The 21,002-nt window shown below is 41.7% G+C and overlaps 1 protein-coding gene across 8 annotated transcripts in view; it reads right to left on the bottom strand.

The window, feature by feature from the left end:
• FYN (FYN proto-oncogene, Src family tyrosine kinase) overlaps positions 1-21,002 on the bottom strand; it is a 131,656-nt gene that overhangs the window by 12,204 nt on the left and 98,450 nt on the right. For 6 of the 8 annotated variants that reach the window (XM_031611153.2, XM_090135878.1, XM_031611152.2 and 3 more), the window contains 6 exons: positions 18,699-18,848; positions 15,352-15,516; positions 10,640-10,819; positions 8,992-9,068; positions 8,741-8,894; positions 485-616 (listed from right to left, as the gene is read on the bottom strand). In XM_031611153.2, coding sequence (XP_031467013.1) covers positions 485-616; positions 8,741-8,894; positions 8,992-9,068; positions 10,640-10,819; positions 15,352-15,516; positions 18,699-18,848 — 858 coding nt within the window. Of the gene's footprint in view, positions 1-484; positions 617-8,740; positions 8,895-8,991; positions 9,069-10,639; positions 10,820-14,748; positions 14,905-15,351; positions 15,517-18,698; positions 18,849-21,002 lie in introns of all 8 variants that reach the window. The other 2 variants (XM_031611156.2, XM_090135879.1) reach the window with 2 other exon arrangements.

The raw sequence follows: 21,002 nt of genomic DNA, 5'->3' as shown, positions 1-21,002 counted from the left end.
TGCCTAACAGAAGGGTTGAAATTTAAGAGTATGTAAAAAGGAGATTTGGTAATGCCAAACATTCAGACAGTCACCAGACCTTGTACAGAACCAGAGTGACAGAACAAATATAGTAATGCTGTATTCAGAACAAATACAGTATTCTGGGAGTTTGTTGGTATTTTAAAGGGAACGCAAATGTGAGCAATGATTTTTTCCGGTATGCAGTTGTTTTACCTTGCTTTCATTATTTTGCTAGAAAGTAAATTAATTGAAAACAATTAAAAACATAGAAACAAGTACGCTGGATTTCCTGTCCTCTTGTTCATGACCAACACTCACTGGCTTTCAGTCAGGATCACGTCCTTCCAAGCATACACAGAACTTCTGCATGATAACCATCCTCCTCTGAGCCCAACGACAATAAGCACACATCCCAGTTTAAGCACATGGCTCATTCCCACTCTTTTCCCCCAGTGATGCAAGGCTCAGATGGTTTTCTTACCTGGGTATGGCACTCTCCCTTTTGTTACCAGCTCTGTCAGTAAGATCCCAAAAGACCACACATCCGACTTGATTGTGAACCTTCCATACAATGCCGCTTCTGGTGCAGTCCATTTAATGGGAAACTTTGCACCTAGTGAAAGAAGAAATGAGTCTTAAACAAAATAGCGATGGAATCAAAGCACCCGTTTGCAGGCGACTGCTTTGTTCTGCAACACTTGCAGGGTGAAGAAGCAAGCATTAACAAACAGCTCCATGGGGTATGCTCTCACAGGACACTTGGGTGGAATGTGTAGGGCAAAAAGAAAGTCTTAGCAGGCAAGGATGGGCTTGTTCCAAGAGAGGGCTAAGATTTTAATTCAGATTTGAAGTTTTACATAAGAAAAAAGGCATAAAATCCAATAAGCTCAATAAAATAGAAATTCATTCTGCCAAAATGTTTCAAATCAACATTTCCCTGTGATATTTGCAAGTCACAGCATGTTGAATAGAAGTGAGATTTATTAGAAATGTACCTCCCGCTTTCCCTGCTCAAGCTCAGCAAAATGCAAAACAAACAAACATGGTAAAAACATAAATTAAAGACAAACACAATATTTCATTAGAAACATGCAAGGATTTAAATATAAGATTGCTACTCGAGATGCTTGGAGTGCAATGATGTCAAGGCACAACTGTGGCCTGTGATTTATAACTTGACAGTGTACTTTCAGCTCCTGGCACTGAAGACTGTAGTGCCTCAAATACGTGCAGCCTAATGTGCTCATCCATCATCAGGGCTTGCAGGATCCAGTTGTGGTAAGGATGGTAAGATAACAAGCCTTTAAACTCTGATTTATTTGCTTTTCCGATCATTTACTGTTTTCTTAGGGAAAATATTTTCAGTATGACTTTAAAGAAAAGTCTTGTGGTAATAATTAAGTCATAGCATGTACAAAAAAATACGCAATCATTTCCCTGGTGCCTTGTATTAACATAAAGGCAAAAGAGTTGCATTGCTAACAGTGGATCCCTAGCGACAAACTCTCAAATTTTGAAGCATACTGACTTTGACTTCTCACCACCCTCTCATAAAAGCTCCTTTAGCTTTCAGGATGAGTATGGAAATTGTAACGTGGACAAATGGCTTTTAGGGAATTAAGTTATGGCACTGTTTACAGTTCCCTGCTGACACCATTCCTCCACCACATCCAGTGCTTGATGCTCTGTACTTCTACTCTATGCTGCAATCTGGGTTGGACCAAGAGTACAAAGCAGACATGGTAATTCTCATTCCCTTACTTAGTAAAACATTAAAGTGATAACTTTTTTCCTACACTACATGTAATTGATCCTAAGAGACAATATTACTCAGGAACAAATATCTTTTTTCTAGTGAAAATTGCTGACACTCAAGTAAGTCCTCCTATATAAAAAGATGTAAGATAAAGAAAGCTTCAAATCCCTAATGCCTGAAGTTAGGGACATAAGGCTAGTTAAGCATCAGCACATCAGTGGTTGAATTTGCCAAGGTGCTGAAGGATTTGTGAGTGTCTTTTCACTTTCAAACAGCCTGCTTCTTATGTAGCCTCTACATTAGCCGATCTGCTGGAGCTGCTATTCTTGTGCTCAGCTTTGTCCTCAGTCTCCCCAGCTAAAACTTCATGGGAATAATTTTGGCGTACAAGACTCAAAATTTACAGAATCTCTTCTCTCGAAGTCCATCTGGGCTGTAATGTCTGAGGTCTCTGCAGCAGCCTGCCATCTCTGGAATGCTGTCCTTGACCGTGGCCTGACAGCACTGGTAGCCCTGTGGTTCTGGATGAGCTGGGACTGGCATATCCTGGGGCTACACACCACTTTCCAATCCCCGGAAAACCTGCAGGCTGCATGTATCTGCGGGTCAAGTTCCTTGGATCTGCAGGCATATCATGAACATGAGGACTATGTCCCTCTGTCCTCACACATGTTGCAGCTGGGATAGCACACAAATACAATTCTAACTGAATGAAGCCTGAAAGCCTGGACAGGGTCTGATCACATGTGAGATGACCAAGCCTGAAGGTTTGCTTGTTCGCTTGTTGCACATACTTTATTCAACAATTTCTTTCTTTCTTTCTTCTTTTTCTTTTTTTGTTTTGTTTTGTTGTTTTTGATCAGTTGTGTTTCCCTGAGAGGCTGAGACCTTCTGCTTCCCAGCTGAACCAGATGACCTTAATTCAGAGGTCCTCTCCAACTTCAGCCATTCCGTGACCCTGTTCTTGGCGCTCAGATAGAAAGATAGCATTAAAATGTCATCTTTGGAGGAAAGAAATCTCTTTAGTCTCCTTTGAGGCCAACTGCCCCAGTGTTTTCACCCTGCTGCTGTTGTGGCATGAGGAGGTGACTCTGTGGTATGTTGAAGGGTCATGGGAAGATAGGAAAATAGGTGAGAAGGTGGGGGGGGCACAATTCCAGCATATCATTTTTACTGAGAGCTAGAGCAATGTAAGCCCCACTGCTGGAGAAGACAAACAATTTATGCTGTTGATTTTTCTGATGGCAGGGTGACTACTTGTTACATTGCTATGTTGCCTCTACGTCAGGGGTCCTATCTAGACCAATTTATACATAAATCACAGTCTGCATTCTTTGCAGTGTTTCCTGAACCTCAGTTTGAAGGTACAGATGGGGAGGAGAGGAAGGAGAGGTTGGCAGAGAGGCCACCTGACTCCTGGTTTTCTAGCCCTGCAAGGCATGCTGGAGGCCAGATGGTCCAAGAGCATTCCATAGCAAACTTGTATAACAGAGCCCTAATTAAGGGAAAGTGGAAACCAGGTTCTCACAGCTGTAGTTTCAATGCACACATTGCCATAAACCTAAAAGATCACACACAGCTTGCTTAGAACAAGGACAGGCAACGGCAAAGGGTAAGGAACCCTGTGAGCACCATCACAAGATACATGTGCTTGCACAGGAGCTCAAACAGCTGGCAGCATCGCTGATGCAGCGTGCAGGAGCCCATTACACCAACACTTTGACTAAATGGACCCCTTGCCTTGGAAACACAGGGCACTTCTTTGAAAACACAAAACCCACAATATGTGTTGAGCACCACTCCGAAGCCAAATTGCTGCTCCCCTTGCTCAGCATGGCTCCTGGCAGGCACACAACCCCTGTGCTCACCCAGCCCCCAGCATGGTGGTTAGGAAAAGCAGCCCCAGCTCAGCTTATTAAATATGCTGACTCCATGCCACATGCAAATTACAGCATCAGATCACCAGATAAAATGCATATTAGTGACAAGCATGTTAATAAATCTGATAAGCCAAATTACCCCAGCTGACAATGCAGCCTATCTGCCATTTTCAAGGCAGATTTTATGTTGCTGGGAGGGATCTCTCTTTTTATTTTTTGCTGGAACACACTGTATAACTAGGAGGTCAGTAACTCTGTCTGTACAAATTGCTCTCACACCACATTCCTAGGTCAGGATAGCCTGCCTTTGCCCCAGAGCAAATCTTCTTCTGTGGCTTTTATCTCCACGCCTTTTTGAAACATTTCAGCAAGGGAAAAGTCTTTTTTGGGTTTCTGTTCTGCATGGACGTGCAGCACGCCAAGGCTTCAGGCACAATGCAGGGTCAGATGCTGGCCCTGCCCTGGGGCACTTCTGTGAGCCCAAGTGCTGCTCTGCCCAGTACTCACACCTGGGAGCTTGTGAGTGAAAGGAAGCAGCCTCTGCTGCTGCTTCAGGTTCTCCTCAGCCCCAAGTGAGGCTTTGTGATGAGGAGTAGAGGGAGCCGAGATAACTGAGCAACACCAAGTGCAGCTCCTAGCATGGTTTCTTCTGAGGCCTGCAAAAATCCCTCAGTTGTTCAGATCTCAATCTCGACAAACCAGAAAGCTCTGCAATTAATGCCCCAGAGTCACTGCTGCATTTCCTAGAAATGCTATGAAGCTGCTGCCTGTTGTAACCTTTAAAACCAAGCCCAGCACACCCAGTGCCAGAATCTATGAGTATGGGAACCCCTGGGTGAACAGCTGGGAAGCACAACTCAGCACCACATTGCTCCCGAGGCTGAAAAGAGAAGGCTACAAAGGGTAAAACTGAAATGCTGAAGTAAGCATGTAACAGGAAACGAGTCAGCCTTGGTAGGCGATGGGGTGTGCTGTGTGGGAGGGACCGTGCAATTGCATTTTTTGTGCTGTGAGAACTAACGTGAAATTACAAGCATGGCAAAATGTCAGGAGCCAGAGGCAGGCTGACCCTTCCCCAGGAATTGGGGAACAAGAGGTACAGCTGCAGGTGGGCCCAAACACAGCCCTAGCCCTCCCCAGACCTGTAAAGCTCCTTGCTGAGGGGGCAGAAGGCACCTCTGCTACCCCTCCAGGATCTGGGGTCGCTGCTGAGAAGCAGATGCTGTCCCCTCCTGCCTGCTCTTTGGCACTAAGTGAGGGCAAAGCCTGGGGCGCTGCAGCTGGTGGTGCAACCAATTGCCAACACCAGCGCTCAATCAACTGATGAGTGGTGAGACCAGGGAGAGAGTGGCAGAGGGAAATAGTGCCTGCTCTTTTCTAGGAAACAAAAATAAGAAGCATCACTGGTTTCTGAGCAGGGCAGGAAGGAGATATTTCTAAGCACTGAGGAGGCAAAAGTGATCCAAAAGTTTACAAACATGTATGAGAGCTCCCAGAATAGACCTGACTTGTCTGGAAGGCATCAGAAAGATTCTTAATGTTTCATGTGTGCTTGGAGCAGCATTACTGCAAGCCCTGCCGGTGAATGCAGTAGAAATATTGCCTGGAAAATAAATGCTCTTTTTGTATTAAGGCAATTTAAATTTGTATCAGTTGCTACAGCTTTGAATAGTAACAGCTCATCCGCAGCAGCTCCATGGAGCACTCAGCACAGCAATGCCATGTGCTTGGCCCAGACCCTGCAGAGCTGCGAACCAGATCAGTGCAGGGAGCAGAGCTGCATGAGGAATCCTGTGCGTGCGGGTGAGGAGAAGTTTCTCTCCATACCACAGAGCACCAAGAATGCTAGGGGTTGCCCTGCAAGGCTAACACAGGCATAATCACTATGGAAGTACACAAGACTGAATATGCCCAACGTTGTGTGGGGGAAAAAGATGTTGCAACAGCGACAGCCAGAAGATCCAAGCCCTGATGGGGTGGACTGCAGTAAGTTCACTGCCATAGCCTTTAAAATGGGCGTCACTTTAATAGCATGTTTTTTTCCCTTTGATTACTCACTTCCTCTAAGAGTAAGAGGAGCCAAATGTTCATTACAAGCCAAGAACTTTTTTTGGTGTGTATTATTTAATGGCAGCATATAGCTGCTGGTTACACACTTTAAATCATTAGCAGTGTGACCATCTTTTTCCTTCCTGCCAATTGCTGAGAAATGGCAGCGCAGACAACAAACTGCTTTTTATTTACCTCTCTTAAATCAGGAGCAGTCAGACCTCCTTTGTTCAAACCAAAAAGAAAATAAACCGGTCGGTAAAACGTTACCACCAGGCTGAGTAATACCCACACAGGTTCAGGAATCCTGCACTCTAACCCGCTGGAGCTCAAAGCATCCCCATCTGTTTCCTTTCAAAATATTTAATCGGAGGCAGAAGTGACAGTGGGGGAAGGGAGCCGGAGACCAAGCGAGGCCGGAGAAAGCCAGCACTTCCCCAGACTGACAACAAGCTCCCTGCTAACTCACTTACAAGCCATGAAGAGGAAGACTGCTGCAGAGAGAGTGACCAAAGGCTTTAATCTTCAGATTTCATAAGGCAAAACATTTCCTCTCTCCCACAGGAGCTGCCAGTCTACAGCACTCCCCACCCCCTTCCCTCTGCCAGCCAGGGTCTCCTCCCATGTCAGAATTCCCAGTGAAGCAGCGGTCAGCCAGATAAACAGAACGGTCCCCAGATGCATCCCCTCAGAGGCTGAAGTAATAGGTCATGGGAAACAAGCAAAGACAACCATTTCCTTCTGATACTGTGGTCGCCACCAAGCAGTGCTCAAAACCGAAGCCGAACTGAACAAACAGGATTGAATTTCACTTCAGAGAAAAATTCCAGTGGCATTTTAGAAGCTGTTTCTTCCTCGATAAATTAAAGGTCCCAGGCTCAACCCTGGCTGCCCACCTGCCTTGGAAGCCAGATGAATTGCAATGAAAAGTAAATTGAAAATAGGTTGCCTGGCCAGAAATGCACTCCTTCCAAATACAAGTTAACAATTAAGAAAGGGTGAAAAAATCGTTACCGAAAGGGGGCAAACATTTCTACAAGATGTCTGTGATTGCAACTCTTTGGGTCCACATTCCAAAGTCCTCTATGGCCCCGAAGGAGTTCAGCCTGACCTCAGTACAGGGAAGAAGCATGGTCCATTGCCTTGAAGTATGAACAAATTTGAGTGACTTCTCCCCACGTGCACCACAAGATAGTACCATGCACACTGGAGTCAGGTCTCCTCAGTGTCAGTGACAGAGGTTGAATGCCAGACCTTTCCTAGCTGCTTTTTCCATGATACAAGAGATTTCACAGTGAAAGCAGGGCAGGGCATGTCTACCACTATGGTCCCTCTCCCTGCTAGTCCTGCCATTTTACTTTCTGCAGCTCAAAGATTTCTCACCAATAATCCAGTAACTTATTGTCTTAAACAATCTAAGCTTTTCCTCAACATTGCTCATGCAGGTTTTCAAGGATTTCTAACAGATAAAGAGAGCAAAACTATTTGAGAGATTTAAACCAGGAAGCAAACAGGTCATCAGAGGATTTCCTAGGGATCATGGGCTTGAAGAGATTTGGCCAGAAGTAGGTTACATACTTGTCTATTCAAACAAATAATTAGTCATGTCAAACTATACACTGGGCTGTTTCCAAAGGGAACAAAAGGCATGGCAGTAAAACAGACAAAAATGGAGATACTATAGAAAACAGTTTCAAAGCCATTTTACAGACTGGATCTGCTGCCTTTTTCAAGAGAAACCCTTCTTGTTTTGCAGAGGGGAGGGGACAGGAGGCAGCTTTCTGTCCAGCAGAGACTCTAGAGAGAACGACATGAAGCTATTTTTGCAAGCAAGGAGCAATTCTCACCCTCAGGTTTAACTCAGTAGCAGTTAACTCTGCATTAGTACCTACAACACGTTCCTTAAGGACCTCCACAAAATAATCAGGGCTTGTCTCCTGAATGAAGCCAGCAACTGTTAGTGTGGATGCAGCCTGCTCTCCCCATCCCTGTGGCTAGGTGCTGCTGAGAGCAATTAAGAGGGTTGTGATCAAAGGGAGCATGCCTGCTCTCTGGAAACTGTCTCATTCTGTCAGCACTTGAAAGTTACAGAAAGAGGTTAGCTCTTTCCTAAGAGTTAATCTGCTAATAAGAGGGACTTCAGTTAAGAGAAAAATCTTTCAATAGGAAGGAGTAAATGTAGGTTATGAAGGTGCATTTAGCTAACCCTCGCTTTCTGATGACATGAAACACAGTTTAATGAGGCAGTCTCTGGCTTCAGAACTGAGAATGGACAGAGTGGTATTTACTGACACATATTAAGCAAGCACTACCAGTGTACTGCCAGCAGAAAGAGAACAAAACTGTAGTTCTGCAAACTTGGATCAACATCTGACAACCAAGCATGACTTGTAAAGAACAACTAACTACAAAGAGGCTGTGTCATGGCTCAGTCTAAACACATGCACACATGCTTTTTTAAAAAGCTACAATACTATTTGATTTGTTTTTACAGCCTATCAGTTGTCAGTGGTGCCCAGCATTCTATGTGGAGCTGGAAAATGGCTTTCCTGTTAAAGTAACTTTTTAAGTTCTCAGAGAGACAGCTCTACTGCATGAAAACATGATTCTCAGATTTCTTTGAACAGTCAAAATAAAGAAAATAAGAATAGCACAGCAATGTTGATAGTGGTTAGCAAAACCTAGAGGGCACATCATTAAAGAAGTAGCAGACATAGCCCGTTGTGGGTTATTCTATTCAGGCGTTCTAGCGTGGTAAGTAAAGTATCAGCTTTGTTGTGGCACCACTAGGACCTCATCATTACTGTCACTTCATGCACCTGTGCTCCTATTCATTATTTTTCCTTTAAAAACTGACCAAAATGAAACAAAGACAACTGATCAGATATCCTCTGCAGGATGTGCCTTCAGCAGTGGAGTTTTCTGGACTAGCACGTAATATGACTTCAGGATTTCTGAAAGCAACTCCAAAGCACAGGAGAGAGAGTTTTTTAAAGTGATGTTCTCCTGTCAGAAAAACAACGCTCAGTGCTATTCCTGCTGTTGTACCTACCTTGTCTTGCTGTATACTCATTGTCTTCGATCAGCCTTGCTAATCCAAAGTCAGCAATCTTGCATATTAGTCCATTCCCCACCAGAATGTTTGCAGATCGCAGATCTCTGTGTATGTAATTCATTCGTTCAATATATGCCATTCCTGCAGCCACCTGTGTAAAACACAATCAAGTGCATTTTAAAAGGAACTCAAACATCTGTGAGCTTTGAAACATGCACACCTAAGTGCTCAACACTTTGAAGACAGACCTGAGCTGCCATGTCCACTAAGTTTGGTAGCTTCAGAGCTCTTCCTTCTCCATCTTTTAAGAAATCTAGCAAGCTCCCTGTAAATGCAGAGATGACACAATACAGAAATGTTAGGGAAACAATGGCTATTCATCAGGTTGGAGGTGCAACAATATGTGCAATATTAAATACAACAGTGCTTTGAGTTCAAGTGGGCAGTTTCAGAAAAAAAAAACAACGAAAGACAAAACAAGCAAACAAAAAACATGGTATTTTAAAATTCTCCTACTGTACTTGTTTCAGTCGGCTGTAAGATTGGCTTGCAGAAGTCTATGTCACTAGTCTAAAGAAAACTGTAGGGAAAAGAAAGTTGTTTTTAATTTTCCTGATTGTTACTAAGAAAGCTGATCTTTCCTCACATTTCCAGTGCTCTTTGAAACTGCATACTTGCTGCTCTCAAAAGGCCTCAGCTCACTAAAAAGTGTCAGCCTGGTTCCAAGCTTCACAAGCTATGGAAAAAGTCAGATCCTGGCTCAACCTTCTCCAAAAGAAAGGTCAGCCTGAAGCCTGGTAAGTCTAAATGTGCTAGCATTAAGAGGCTAATTTTCCTTAGAAAATTAGTAACCACGCTATTTGTAGCCATCCTACTCTAGGCAACAAACAACTAGCTGTGGCATGAACTATGAATTTTAGAAGATCACTATGCAAAACTAGAGAAGACCAAACAAGTCAAATGGAAGTGATTTTAGTAAAAGCAATATGCACATAACTTCCATGTGAGAAGGAAAGCAAGGAGGCTCCCTGTAGCTTTTAAAAATCTGCAGCTTCACAATCTTTTACTTAAACAGAGAAGTGTGGCAGTCTCCTTTAAACAAGGTCAGTGAACTGGTTTAACAAATAAGGGGAAAAGACAGATGATTAGGCCTTTTTCCCCTGATAAATCCTGAGCCTCAAGCTCAGAACCAAACATATAAAATGGCACTGTAAAAACTAGTAAACTAAGCCAAAATAAACCATGTATTTCAGAAGACTTTTGAGAAGTTGTTTTTTTAAAAGGAAAAAGCACATGCTTGTCATTGAGACATATGATTAAAATGTGAGTTAGTCAGTGCTTGGATGCCCCTGAGGAGGGAGGTGGGCAGGCACCTGCCAGGAAAATAAAAATCAACTCCAAATAGACTGAAAAAATGTACTGAAAATTTCAGTGTATTCTCCAATGTACAATGAAACTTCCCTGTGAGAACTTACGTTTCCTATTTGGTTTCTTTGCTTTTCCAAAACAAGCAGATTTTTTGCTCTGCTCTCAGCACCCCTGCTGGAGATCTGATGGAGCTAAACGTTTTCTTTTTCTCATTTTACTACATTGTTACCAGTTAGGTAGCTTAAAGAAAAAGAGAGGAGAGGAGGTGGAAGGGAAGGGGAAGGAGAAGAGGTAGGAGAACAGGAAAGTGAAAAGAATCTAGCACAAATTTTCTTGATGTGTTTCTTGCTTGTGTATCTAGGTGATTTTAGGCTTTCAGTCCTATGCAGTTGAATGACAGTCCTCCTGAAGCAGAAGTGAATTTAGCTTTGTGTTCACCCTTTCCTTCCTCACACACTGTTCAGGCATCACACTCTGAGCTTCATAAAAAAAATGTATTGCAATCAATGGCAGCAGCTCTAGCTTCACCTTTGCTCATGTACTCTGTGACAATATAGATGGGTTCTTCAGACACCACAGCATAAAGCTGGACCAGCTTGTCATGTTTTAGCTTCTTCATGATTTGGGCTTCCTCCAAGAATGATTCTGGAGACATAGTGCCAGGCTTCAGAGTCTTGATAGCCACTTTAGTATTTCCATTCCACGTACCTAAAAGCACAGACACATAGTAAGATTTAATAGCTTCTATTCATTTTTCTGACCGATACCTAATGTAACGGAGGAGTAAGCTAGCAAGGACACAATAGTACTTTTGCAAGTGGTTTCATATTTTGCCTTTCCATTTGTTTTCCTCCCATGCCTCCCTCATATTTTAGTCTTTTTTGGTTATAAAAAAAAATAAAATAAATACTCCCATTGGCACTGGGGCATGATCTCTCATGCCTTACTCAGACAATGCTTCCAGTGGCGTCCACAGAAACCTCCTCTGAGTAAGAAACTCGGGACTGCTGAAATCTATCTCCATTCATTTCCCTCCTAACAAGTAATGACTCCAGACAAAAACACGGTTCCACTCACAGATTTGGATAACAGAACTGGCTAAAGCCAGAACTTTCCATTTGCATGACATTTTAACATTATTTTTTTTTTTTTCTGAATTACAGGAAAAAATATATATAAGAAAAATTCCAAATTCCCAAGCAACAAATTCAGAATCGATTTCATTTCAGAAACACGGGCCTGTTTCCAAACCAAAATGAGTCTTTGTTCTTCTCCTCCTCACTCCTGGAAGCCCAGCAGCTGCTGATGAAAACACAAAGGCTCCTGCTACCCTCACTCCACCTCCCAGACCCTCTGCAGCACCTCACAGCAGGCAGCAGGGCTGCAGACACGCCAGAGCTGCTCCCGAGGGGCTGGGTGCTCCTTGAGCCTCGCACCAGCCCTGGGACAGGGAGAGCCAAAAGGATGTATAGGCCAGAAGTGCTGGGGTGCAGTGCCATGGGGTGGGGACATGGAAGGGCAAGGCCCCAGAAGCCTGCACAAGGCCCTGAATAGAGCTGGGATCTCTCTGGGGGGCAGGATAGATAGCAACAAAAGGTAGTTCTGGTAGTTCCTGGACCAGGCTTCCCAGAAGCTTGCTTCAGAGGCAAGGCTGACATGGATCTGAGCTACCAGGAGCCTGCGAAGAGGGCTGCAGCCACCAGCCCTAGAGGTGCAGGATCCCCAGCAGCTTGCTCTGTCAGCTGGCAGAAGTCCAGGTGTTGCAGCTATGTGTTTTCATGCAGTCTTTTGGAGCTGACAGACATGCACAGAACTATGCCTGTTCAGAAAAATTCTTGGATCTCTTTGCTGATAAATTCACTAACACAGTCCTATAGTAACAGGAGCCAAATGGAATAGAAGCAATGGTAAAAGCTTCTTCAAAATGATAAATGCTAATTTAAAAATATCTTTAAAAATATTTCTTTTTTAATGCAGCTACAAGCAGTCCAGACTTTCCTCATCAGTTCTCTACACAGCACTATGACAGTGCATCTTTCACTCTGGATCTCAAAGATCCTATATAGAAAGTGATCTGTTGATGGGGAGCTGCTGTTTCACAAGGCAGGAGAACAACACTATGTGACTTCAGATATTAATAGTACTGGGTAAAATCTAATCCTCTGCACACGAGCATAAAAATAGCAGAAGATGTACACAGTACATTGAATATTTGGGCTAAAATACAGTTAACTTGTTTTTGTTAAAAGCACATCAACAATCAGTTACTGTGGCTCAGCATCTGCACAGGAGCAGACTAATACAAAATACCTTGATTGTGAGCTTTTGCAACCTGCCAGGGCATAAATGAGCTAGGTTGCTTTTTGTGCAGTCAGCTCTCAGCTGCTGTCTCACCTAGTCAAGGCAGGGGAGAAGAGGTGGGGGAGCTGCTCTGAATGCTGCTTTTCATTTTCTTGACTACTCATGCAGCAACACACTGTGTTGCTTGAGGAGGGTTTGAGACGTGTATTAGCCAAAAGTGTGCAGTGCAAGTTTGTTTTTTTTTTTTACTTCTGCCAGCTCACTGCCAAGTGCTGTGACCACTACTAATGCTGCAGTAAAGTCCTGAGCACCACCTAAGGCAGGCTCCTAAGCTCCTGGTTTCACCCAGTCCTTCAAAGCACAGCTGAAGTAAGGCTTTGCTTCAGTAGTGCTAATGTGCAAGCTAGGAAGGATGCAGCTTCACCTTCTGATTTCAAGCAGAGCTGCCAAAATCATTTTCAATGGGTGAAATGAAGCATGTCCTGTAGGGAGACACTGATACACAGACCTGCAGAGCAGTCTCTGTCGCTTGCAGAAGTGCCACCAGTTATGCAAACTGTGGTGGAAACCGAGCCTCGTGGAAATCAGGGTTTTCATTACTGGCATTAATACACTAGGATTTTACCTGGTGTGTTCACGAGATTAACTCTGTGTTTGTTTGTTTTGCCTTGATAAAAAAACCCTGAGCTTCATTCTGTTACCACAAAACGCTTTCAGTAGTTGTATTTTGAACATTTTTCCAAACATATTCAGTTGTTAAAAAAAGAAAATTAAATAAAAAGGGTTAACTTATTCTCCCATCCAGATTTCAGTTTGAATAGTTACATTTTCTTGTTTTGCTTTGATATTTTTATATCTCACAGAAAATTAGCTATCTTTCATCAGCAGAGACCTTCCTCTGACCTCCTCTTGCAGGTGGTTAGCTACTACTTAATGCATTTTTTTATCCATTTTTACTGTGTTAATATGTTCCAATTCAGTAATACTTCACGGCTGTTAACATATTTTTACTATACATTAAGAAAAATAATGTCCCAACTGTAATAACATTTTTCCCATATCTGACAGATATTTGGTATTGGTACTTGGCACTTTATTTCTCATTGTTGATTTTTTTCTAAATTGCATTTGCTGCTTTAGCTTATTTTAACAGTTTAAGATCTATGGCACATAAAAGGTGACCACTAAGTATTAATATCAACTTGAAAGTCTAACAGGTATTCAAGATGAAAAACAAGAAAGTGAAACTGCAGTTATCTGGGGATGCTAATATAAAACATAGTTGGCTGTGTTTTTTTGTTTTTTTTTTTTCAACAGGTCAACTGCATTCTATAAATTTCAGAGACTTGCTACCACGCTCCTTTCTGTAGTCTTGAAACGGAAAACAGCTGCAAGAGCCCAGGAGAGCCCACTGGTTATTTTGGTTTTACATTCTTTGTGTCACTGCAACAAAAAGAATGACCACACTCCTCCACCAGTGTGACTGTGAAGTAAAGAAGCAACATATGGTGATTCTTCATTTGAATGAAATATTCTAAGATGTTACACAGAGTGCAATTTGGCACAAAAATTGAGCCCACCTCTCATTAAACGGCCACTATATTGTGTTTCAATGCTACGGCTATAATAAGATTTATATATTTTTTTAAATTACTATTGTTTTGTAGTCATTAAAAGAATGAGGCCCATGGAGAGGGGAGTATTAAGTAAAGCTGGCAAATGGGCAGAAAACAATGTCAGTGGATTTGGAAAATGTCAGTATTTCTGGACTTCAAAGTGTGGGTTCAGCTGGGCTGGGCAAGTCTTGACACTATTGTCCCTGGTCTCTATATCGAGTTACAGGCTTCTGTGATGCAGACACAAATTTCAAAACAATTAATGAAGTGGATGCATGGGAAAGCTAGCTTGAAAGTATGAGCTCGCTGACACTGCTTTAAAATTGGAAGAGGGGACGGAAGCATTTGCAGGGTTTGACCCCATCAATGCTAGAACATACGAGGAAAGAAAAATATCAATGTATGAGATTAATTTCTGGTTAGCCATTCTGCTTCACAAGTTTAGCATCACTTCTGTTTTAAAACCTGACACCTGTATAGCCAGTCAAATAAAATCAGTGCAAGTAATGAAATTTAAAGCCCTAAAGTCTCATATCAGTGTGTGTGTAAATGAAAGGAATTTCCACAAAGATTACTGCATTTAGGTCTGTTTGAGTGACATAAACCAATATTTCATGCTATTCTGATCTTTTAGCTTTAAGATTTCTACTTGAAATATTTATTTCAGCCAAGAGGGCCTTAAAAGATCCATCCAAAAGCAAAATATATTCTCTGCCTTACCACGCCACACTTCAGCGAAACAGCCCTGACCAAGCTTCTGTTCCAGAAATAATGAATCACGTGCAACTTCCCATGCATCTTTAGCCAATCCAACAGTTTGTGGGGTATTATTCGTAGCAATCACAGTTAAGTTAAAACACAAACCATCAGCTTTCTCTATAGGAGAGGAAATTAATAAAAAAAACACACTTATAATCCAAAATTATGCATGCATTGAGAAAGATGGAAGGTGACTTCTCTTTCAGTGCTGCATTAAAGTTCATTTGCAAACACTGATTTTTGGATACTGAAGGCAAAGACTTTCTTCTTAGCTTGCAGAAAAAGGCTCATTGGTATAATTAGTAGATTGCTATGTGAACCTTGATTTATTAATAAGAGACTGGTAATTTGTCAAAACTGAAGCCTTCCAAAGAAACACAAAATTTCAGTTTTCTTTTGCCATCAATTACAATGAGAGTTCAAGACTGAAGAATTTCAAAGCGAAATACACTATTCCAAAGGTATTTCTCCTAACAATTTGAGCTTTGTATGTCCTACACTTCACCTTCCATCTTGCAATCCCCACACAAAGAGCTATTTTAGAATAATTATTTTGCTCCATACCCATCCATACTTCCCCAAACTGCCCATTTCCCAGTCTCTTGATCAACTGTAGGGATTCTCGTGGAATTTCCCAGACATCTTTGGTTTTGACAGACAGATCAGTAAGCCTTGGCATTCCTTTATGACAGGGGACTACTAAGCGGCAGCAAAGACCTGCAGCTCTCTCTGATGGAGCCAGAAGTGAAGCCAACAGCAAAGGAGAGGAAAGAAAAAAAAGTGTGACATGAAACAAAAACAGTAAGCATAAAAACAATGCTACTCACAACAGCTGTTAGTTGCATACCACAAAGCATCCTGGAAGATTAGAAATTGAACACTGAAACATATTCATTTGAGACAGAACAGGAAATATTTTAGTTTCTGCTTCCACAGCCTGCCTTTGAAGGTGACCATCAATGGTTTCTCTTGTGGACTCAGGATTTCCCTTTTCCCACAGTGCTGCATTAAGATAGCTTTGTAAGTAGCTAGTATAGTACAGAAAAGTATCACTTCATTAAAAAATCAGTAATTCACAAACTGGCTTGTTCCTGAACTGAGGAAAAGAAACACAGAAAATATTCATTTTTTTCTGAGAATTATATCAATGAAAATTTGGCATATTTTTTTCAGTATTTTTTAGTGCATCCTCTGAAAGAGTATTTCCTATAGTCTGTTCTGTGAGAAGATATTTTTCTAGGTATCCTCCGGAACTTTTTTCCTCTCATTTGTTATCGAGCAGACTTTTATTAGTGTATGTGGCCAGTCCTGCATTGTTTGGAGCAGATTCATTATACTTATTTCTTGCAAAGCTTCATGGAAGACTGAACTGTGATAAAAGTAAAAAAATATTTTAGCAAGAGAAAAAACATTTTTATATATATGTATGTGTATATATGTATATATATATATGTAAGGCCATATTGTTGTGTAGTATACTATATGGCACAAAATAGACTATGATTCAAAGCTGGCAGAGCAGCATGTATCTTAAAACAGGTGCAGCAGAGCAGGACAATAGGGGTTACTGATACTGTATTTCACACACAAATCTAATCTTTATTCTCCTGTACAGTATTTCTTTCTGGGAAGGTGAAAAGCTGGTTTCAGCATCATAGGTTGGGCAATCACCAAAATACCAAGCTCTACCTCCTCAGCTTGGGTGTTGTGGGATAGTGCATAAGTCCCTACAGACACCCTGATATGGATCTTGATGTGTTTCATGTATCCAGATGGCAACGACCACAGAACAGGGAAGATGAACTGATCAACTGGTATGTCTTATTCCAAGACAATTTCAATAGAATATTAGAGTAGAGATTATTCAAAAATCATGGAAAACCTTCTTATGAGTTTGGATGGATGCAGAAAGGAATTAGAGGTTTTCAAGACCTCCTTTTTCTTTAATTGAAAAAAAACCAAACCAACAGAAAAGCTAGCATGTTGGCCAACCTATAAGCCTGGACTGCATGCACAAGAACAATACTTATTTTTGAAAGGCTTACAGTTAGGGAATGCTCCAAGTACAAGTGTGCTGTTACTAGACTTCAGCCTGATGTCAGGACACCTTGGCGGTCTCAATATTTTTTATCTGGAAATCTGATCTTTGAAAGCCCAGACACTGCAGGTAATTATACTATCCCAGGCTGGAATAAATCTGGCTAACAAGGCTACTTGGCAACGTGATGGGAGTGCAATGTGGAGATGGGCTGTGTCTGTGCAAAGCTACAATTGGTACTTCCAGCTCCTGACAAAGAACAGCCTGCACAAGGCCAGGCTGCATGCTGTTCACCTGGATAGTCTGGCTAGATGGCAGGGGTCCTCCAGTGGTGATAGGATGAAGGCTGAAGGGGACAGTGCAGAGTATACCTGTCCTACTGTGGAGGCACTGATGTATAGCCTCAGCAGTGGTTCTTCAGGAACCATGATTATCTTTACAGAGTCATTTGGGCAATGTTGAATACTCCCTTGAAGTAAATCTAGGCACTCACAAGTCCACCTTGCTGAACCCAGAGTGCTGAGCAGGCAGTTAGAGGCAGTGTTTATGCTTCAAGTGAGCTGGGGCTGCAAGTGAAACCTCTGGGAGGTGGATCTGTACTATGCCCTTGTGAGCTACTCTGCAAGGATCACACTGATCATGATGTCTTTGTGCTGCACAGAAATGACTGCTTCCAGATCTCTGCAGCCTTTGCTTCTGTGTGTGGGGGAAATACATGATCCAAATAATTTGAACACAGACAACTAAAAGTTGACATATACTAGAGTTTGTATGGGGTGGTTGAAAAGTGTCAGTTTTAATTTGAATTTCTATATATTATTAAGCTTATTTTAATGTAGAGTCACCAGAAACAACTAGAAATTCTCCCAGGAGCATACACCCATCAGAAACTGGGTGGAGAAGACAGCCAGATGTCTAGTATGAATAGCATAAGAATACAGCAGACAGAATACAAAGAATACAGAAAAAAAAAAAACATCCCACAAAGAAGTTGATTTCCCAAGTAAAATTTATGAAGAGCTTTTGAGCAGTAAGCATTTGGGGTCACCTTTTATAATTATGAAAAGCTAAAGTAAGGAAATATAAAAATAATAATTTTAAATAAAAACTTCTGCTTCAAAAATGACCGAGCTGAGAAACATGACAATCTTATATGTAAGAATCAATGGGCTTATAAAGAAGTTGGGGGATTTTTGAGTTGTAGCTATTGTATACCAATTCTTAATGACAGCAGGATGCACATTTGGATTGAATAGTTTATATGACATTTTAGTCAAAGGAACTGGAAAAAAAAAAAGAAAAAAGAAAGAGACTGGTGGTTGGACACAAACAGCATGAATAAAGAGACACCCAACTTGCCATATTTATTTTTAAAAGTAGACCAATTAAGATTTAAATGGTAACACTCTGCACATTGAACACAAATTCAATGGTAAACTTTCAGTCAGGTATATACACACAAAACTTTCAGTCATTACATTAAGTGACTGAATTCCACAATGCAATTTCCCATTTATTTACTAGGAGTACTGCACTGCAAGAGGGTCCATACAGCTCTTGCCTGTGCACAGGGAATTCATGCTTTGAGATATGCAAGTCAAATTCAGTAATTCTGTTCGCTTAGAAAAAGGAGAATGGGCAAAACCTCTACCTCAGCAGAGTGCTAGCTTTTAAAAGTTCAGCCACTGTAGGCTGTGAACAGTGCTCAAAACCATTTGTAACTGTAATGGGAAAGGGAAAATGGAAGATGCATTACAACAAGCAGAAGACATAGCTCAAACAACTCTTCAGGGCATCTCACACATCCCTCAGCTCAGCAGCAAACACTTGTTTTAAAGTAATTAAGAGTGCTATGTGTTATCTGGAAAGTTACCTGAATAATGCTGAACCAGCTGTTGAAGAGTTTCAAACTGTGCCCGAGTTGTGATATAATATCCACCATTGTCAAGTTTACGAATCTTATAATGTTTGACATGATCTCCTTTCATATCATCCCAGTCACGAATAGACAGGGAATAGGCACCTGTTGCAAGGAAAGGAGAAAAAAATTAAGTAGCTTTTAGACACAAATTTTGGATTGCTGATCATCTTTTCTAAAAGGAAACAGAAATTGCTTCAGAAATGCCTCTTGTACTCTGAAAAAGAACAAGTGAATCTAACACAATAAAGGAGGCATCATAGAAATTCCAGTCGTCACACTGTGTCCCTTTTGTGCTCTTCTAGAAAGAAATCAGGACTTCCATGCAAATGAAAACTCATATTTTAACATTTAGGGCTTCAGGTTGTTATATTTACTTTTCCCATTTAAGTGCCAGGTTACACTGCAAATACTGTCCTTTAGGTAAATGCCGGTAGGTGGTAAATGTCAAGATTTTCATAGGAAGCACTGACAGTGACTTTATATACAGGAAGTGTTGTTACCCAGATGGATCTCAAACTCTGAACAACAATACTTTGCACATTACAGTCTTAAGAAGGTTGTACTACACTAACACTGTGCACTAAAAGATCTCCAAGAATTGCACATTTCACTTCCCAAATCCATGCTGGAGCTTTAGAGCTTACGCTTGGGATTCAGATGCCCAAAGACAGGGGATAAGTGCCATGTGAAATGCCCCAGAACATCACGCTTGGTAGCAGTTTTTCCACATTTGTCCTTCCATGCAGACACCCTGCAGGCATTTCAAATGGCTCTAGGTGCTTAATGTTAGGTAAAGCAACTGCAGTTTAGGGTCTGGATTTGCTTTTAGGTGTAGCAGGAGCTGTTTGCAGGTGTGCTATGGGCTTGATTTACATACTTCCAGCAAAGGTGCTATTCAGGCAGCTGAGTCCCAGCCCAGTTTCCATGACTGCTACAGCTCTGTAGATACTGAGGCAGGTTTGAACAGTAAGTGCCTGCAGTTACAGGCAACTGAACTGAACTCCAGCTCCCACTTACTGTAAGGGGAGCTGGGACAGCAGCATGGATATCTGCACGTTCCAGTGTCTTAATGTGAAGCACTGTCCTACTGTAGGTAACAGTGACACCCACATCTTGTTTCTCAACATTTCCAAAGGTGAAGCCACACTTTACAGCATAATACAGTTTTCTGAGCAAAAACAATGCCATTTCAAACATAGTGAAGAAGTAACGTCTCTACTCAGTGCTCAGATGGATACTGTGTTTACTCAAGGGTAAATCAGGGATTAGAATAAAAATACAGAGGTAGATGGCAGCTGCAAAGGTCTCAGGAAAGTCCTTCTGAAGTTTGGGCTGCTTGCACTGGTAATCATTTCAACTAAGGGAAGGAAGAAAAATCACTAGCAGACAATCCTGGATAGCCTGGAATGATTTTGTACAGGTCTGATGGCACTGACTGCTGCTTATCCAAATCACAGTACTTCTCAGTGCACATGACAAATTCACATCCTCTAGAATCATCTCCAGATAAACAGTTTTTAAAAGTTCCCATAGTTACATGGTTGAGATTCCTGATAAAAAATATCTTCCTTTAATGTCTCCCCAGGAGGAAGTTTTATGGGATTCTAAAATTATTCTCACCACATTAAACTGCAAGAAGTAACACTGGTAAATGGCTCACCAGTGAATGCAGCTGCAGTAGGGAACAAAACTCCACTCTGACTCCAAGGATGTCTCAAACTCTCTGCTTTTTATCCTCTAAACAGGAGGAAAGAGTCAGAACTTACAGAAATGATTCTGTTCTATGTGAATGGGAAACCCTGAGAGAAGTGGCAGGGATCTTATTTCTAAGTGTAGAAAAATACCTTCTGTTTAGGTTGTTTTTCTGAGGAGATTCTCCCACTGAGTAGGTACATTACTCCAAGCTAGGAGTTCAAAGCTTTTGGGGGATTTGCAAGCTAATTTTGTTCATGCTTTGTGCCAACACTGCTACTTATGCACTGTCAGCCTACTGTCAAAATCTTACAGGCAGTGTTCTCCACCTCTGCTTCTGTGAGTTTTCATCCACAAATACAGCAGCAGCTGTATTTTCTTAGTCACACTCTCTGTCTATCTAGTCGCTATTTTAGATTCTTTAGGAAAAAGTAAACAATCTTTGGCTCCAGGTCTGCAACTAGATCTGCGTGGGTGGCCCTTTGTGGACCTCCGCTGACCTCAGATCAAATTGCATGACTGGTGATTTAATTCAAATTTGGACAAAAACAAGAACCAAGGTGG

Source organism: Phasianus colchicus, chromosome 2 (genome assembly GCF_987193195.1).
Source record: "Phasianus colchicus chromosome 2, bPhaCol1.hap1.1, whole genome shotgun sequence".
NCBI lineage: Eukaryota > Metazoa > Chordata > Aves > Galliformes > Phasianidae > Phasianus > Phasianus colchicus.
Note: the sequence above shows the minus strand (reverse complement) of the source record. Positions and strands in the feature narration are given on the sequence as shown.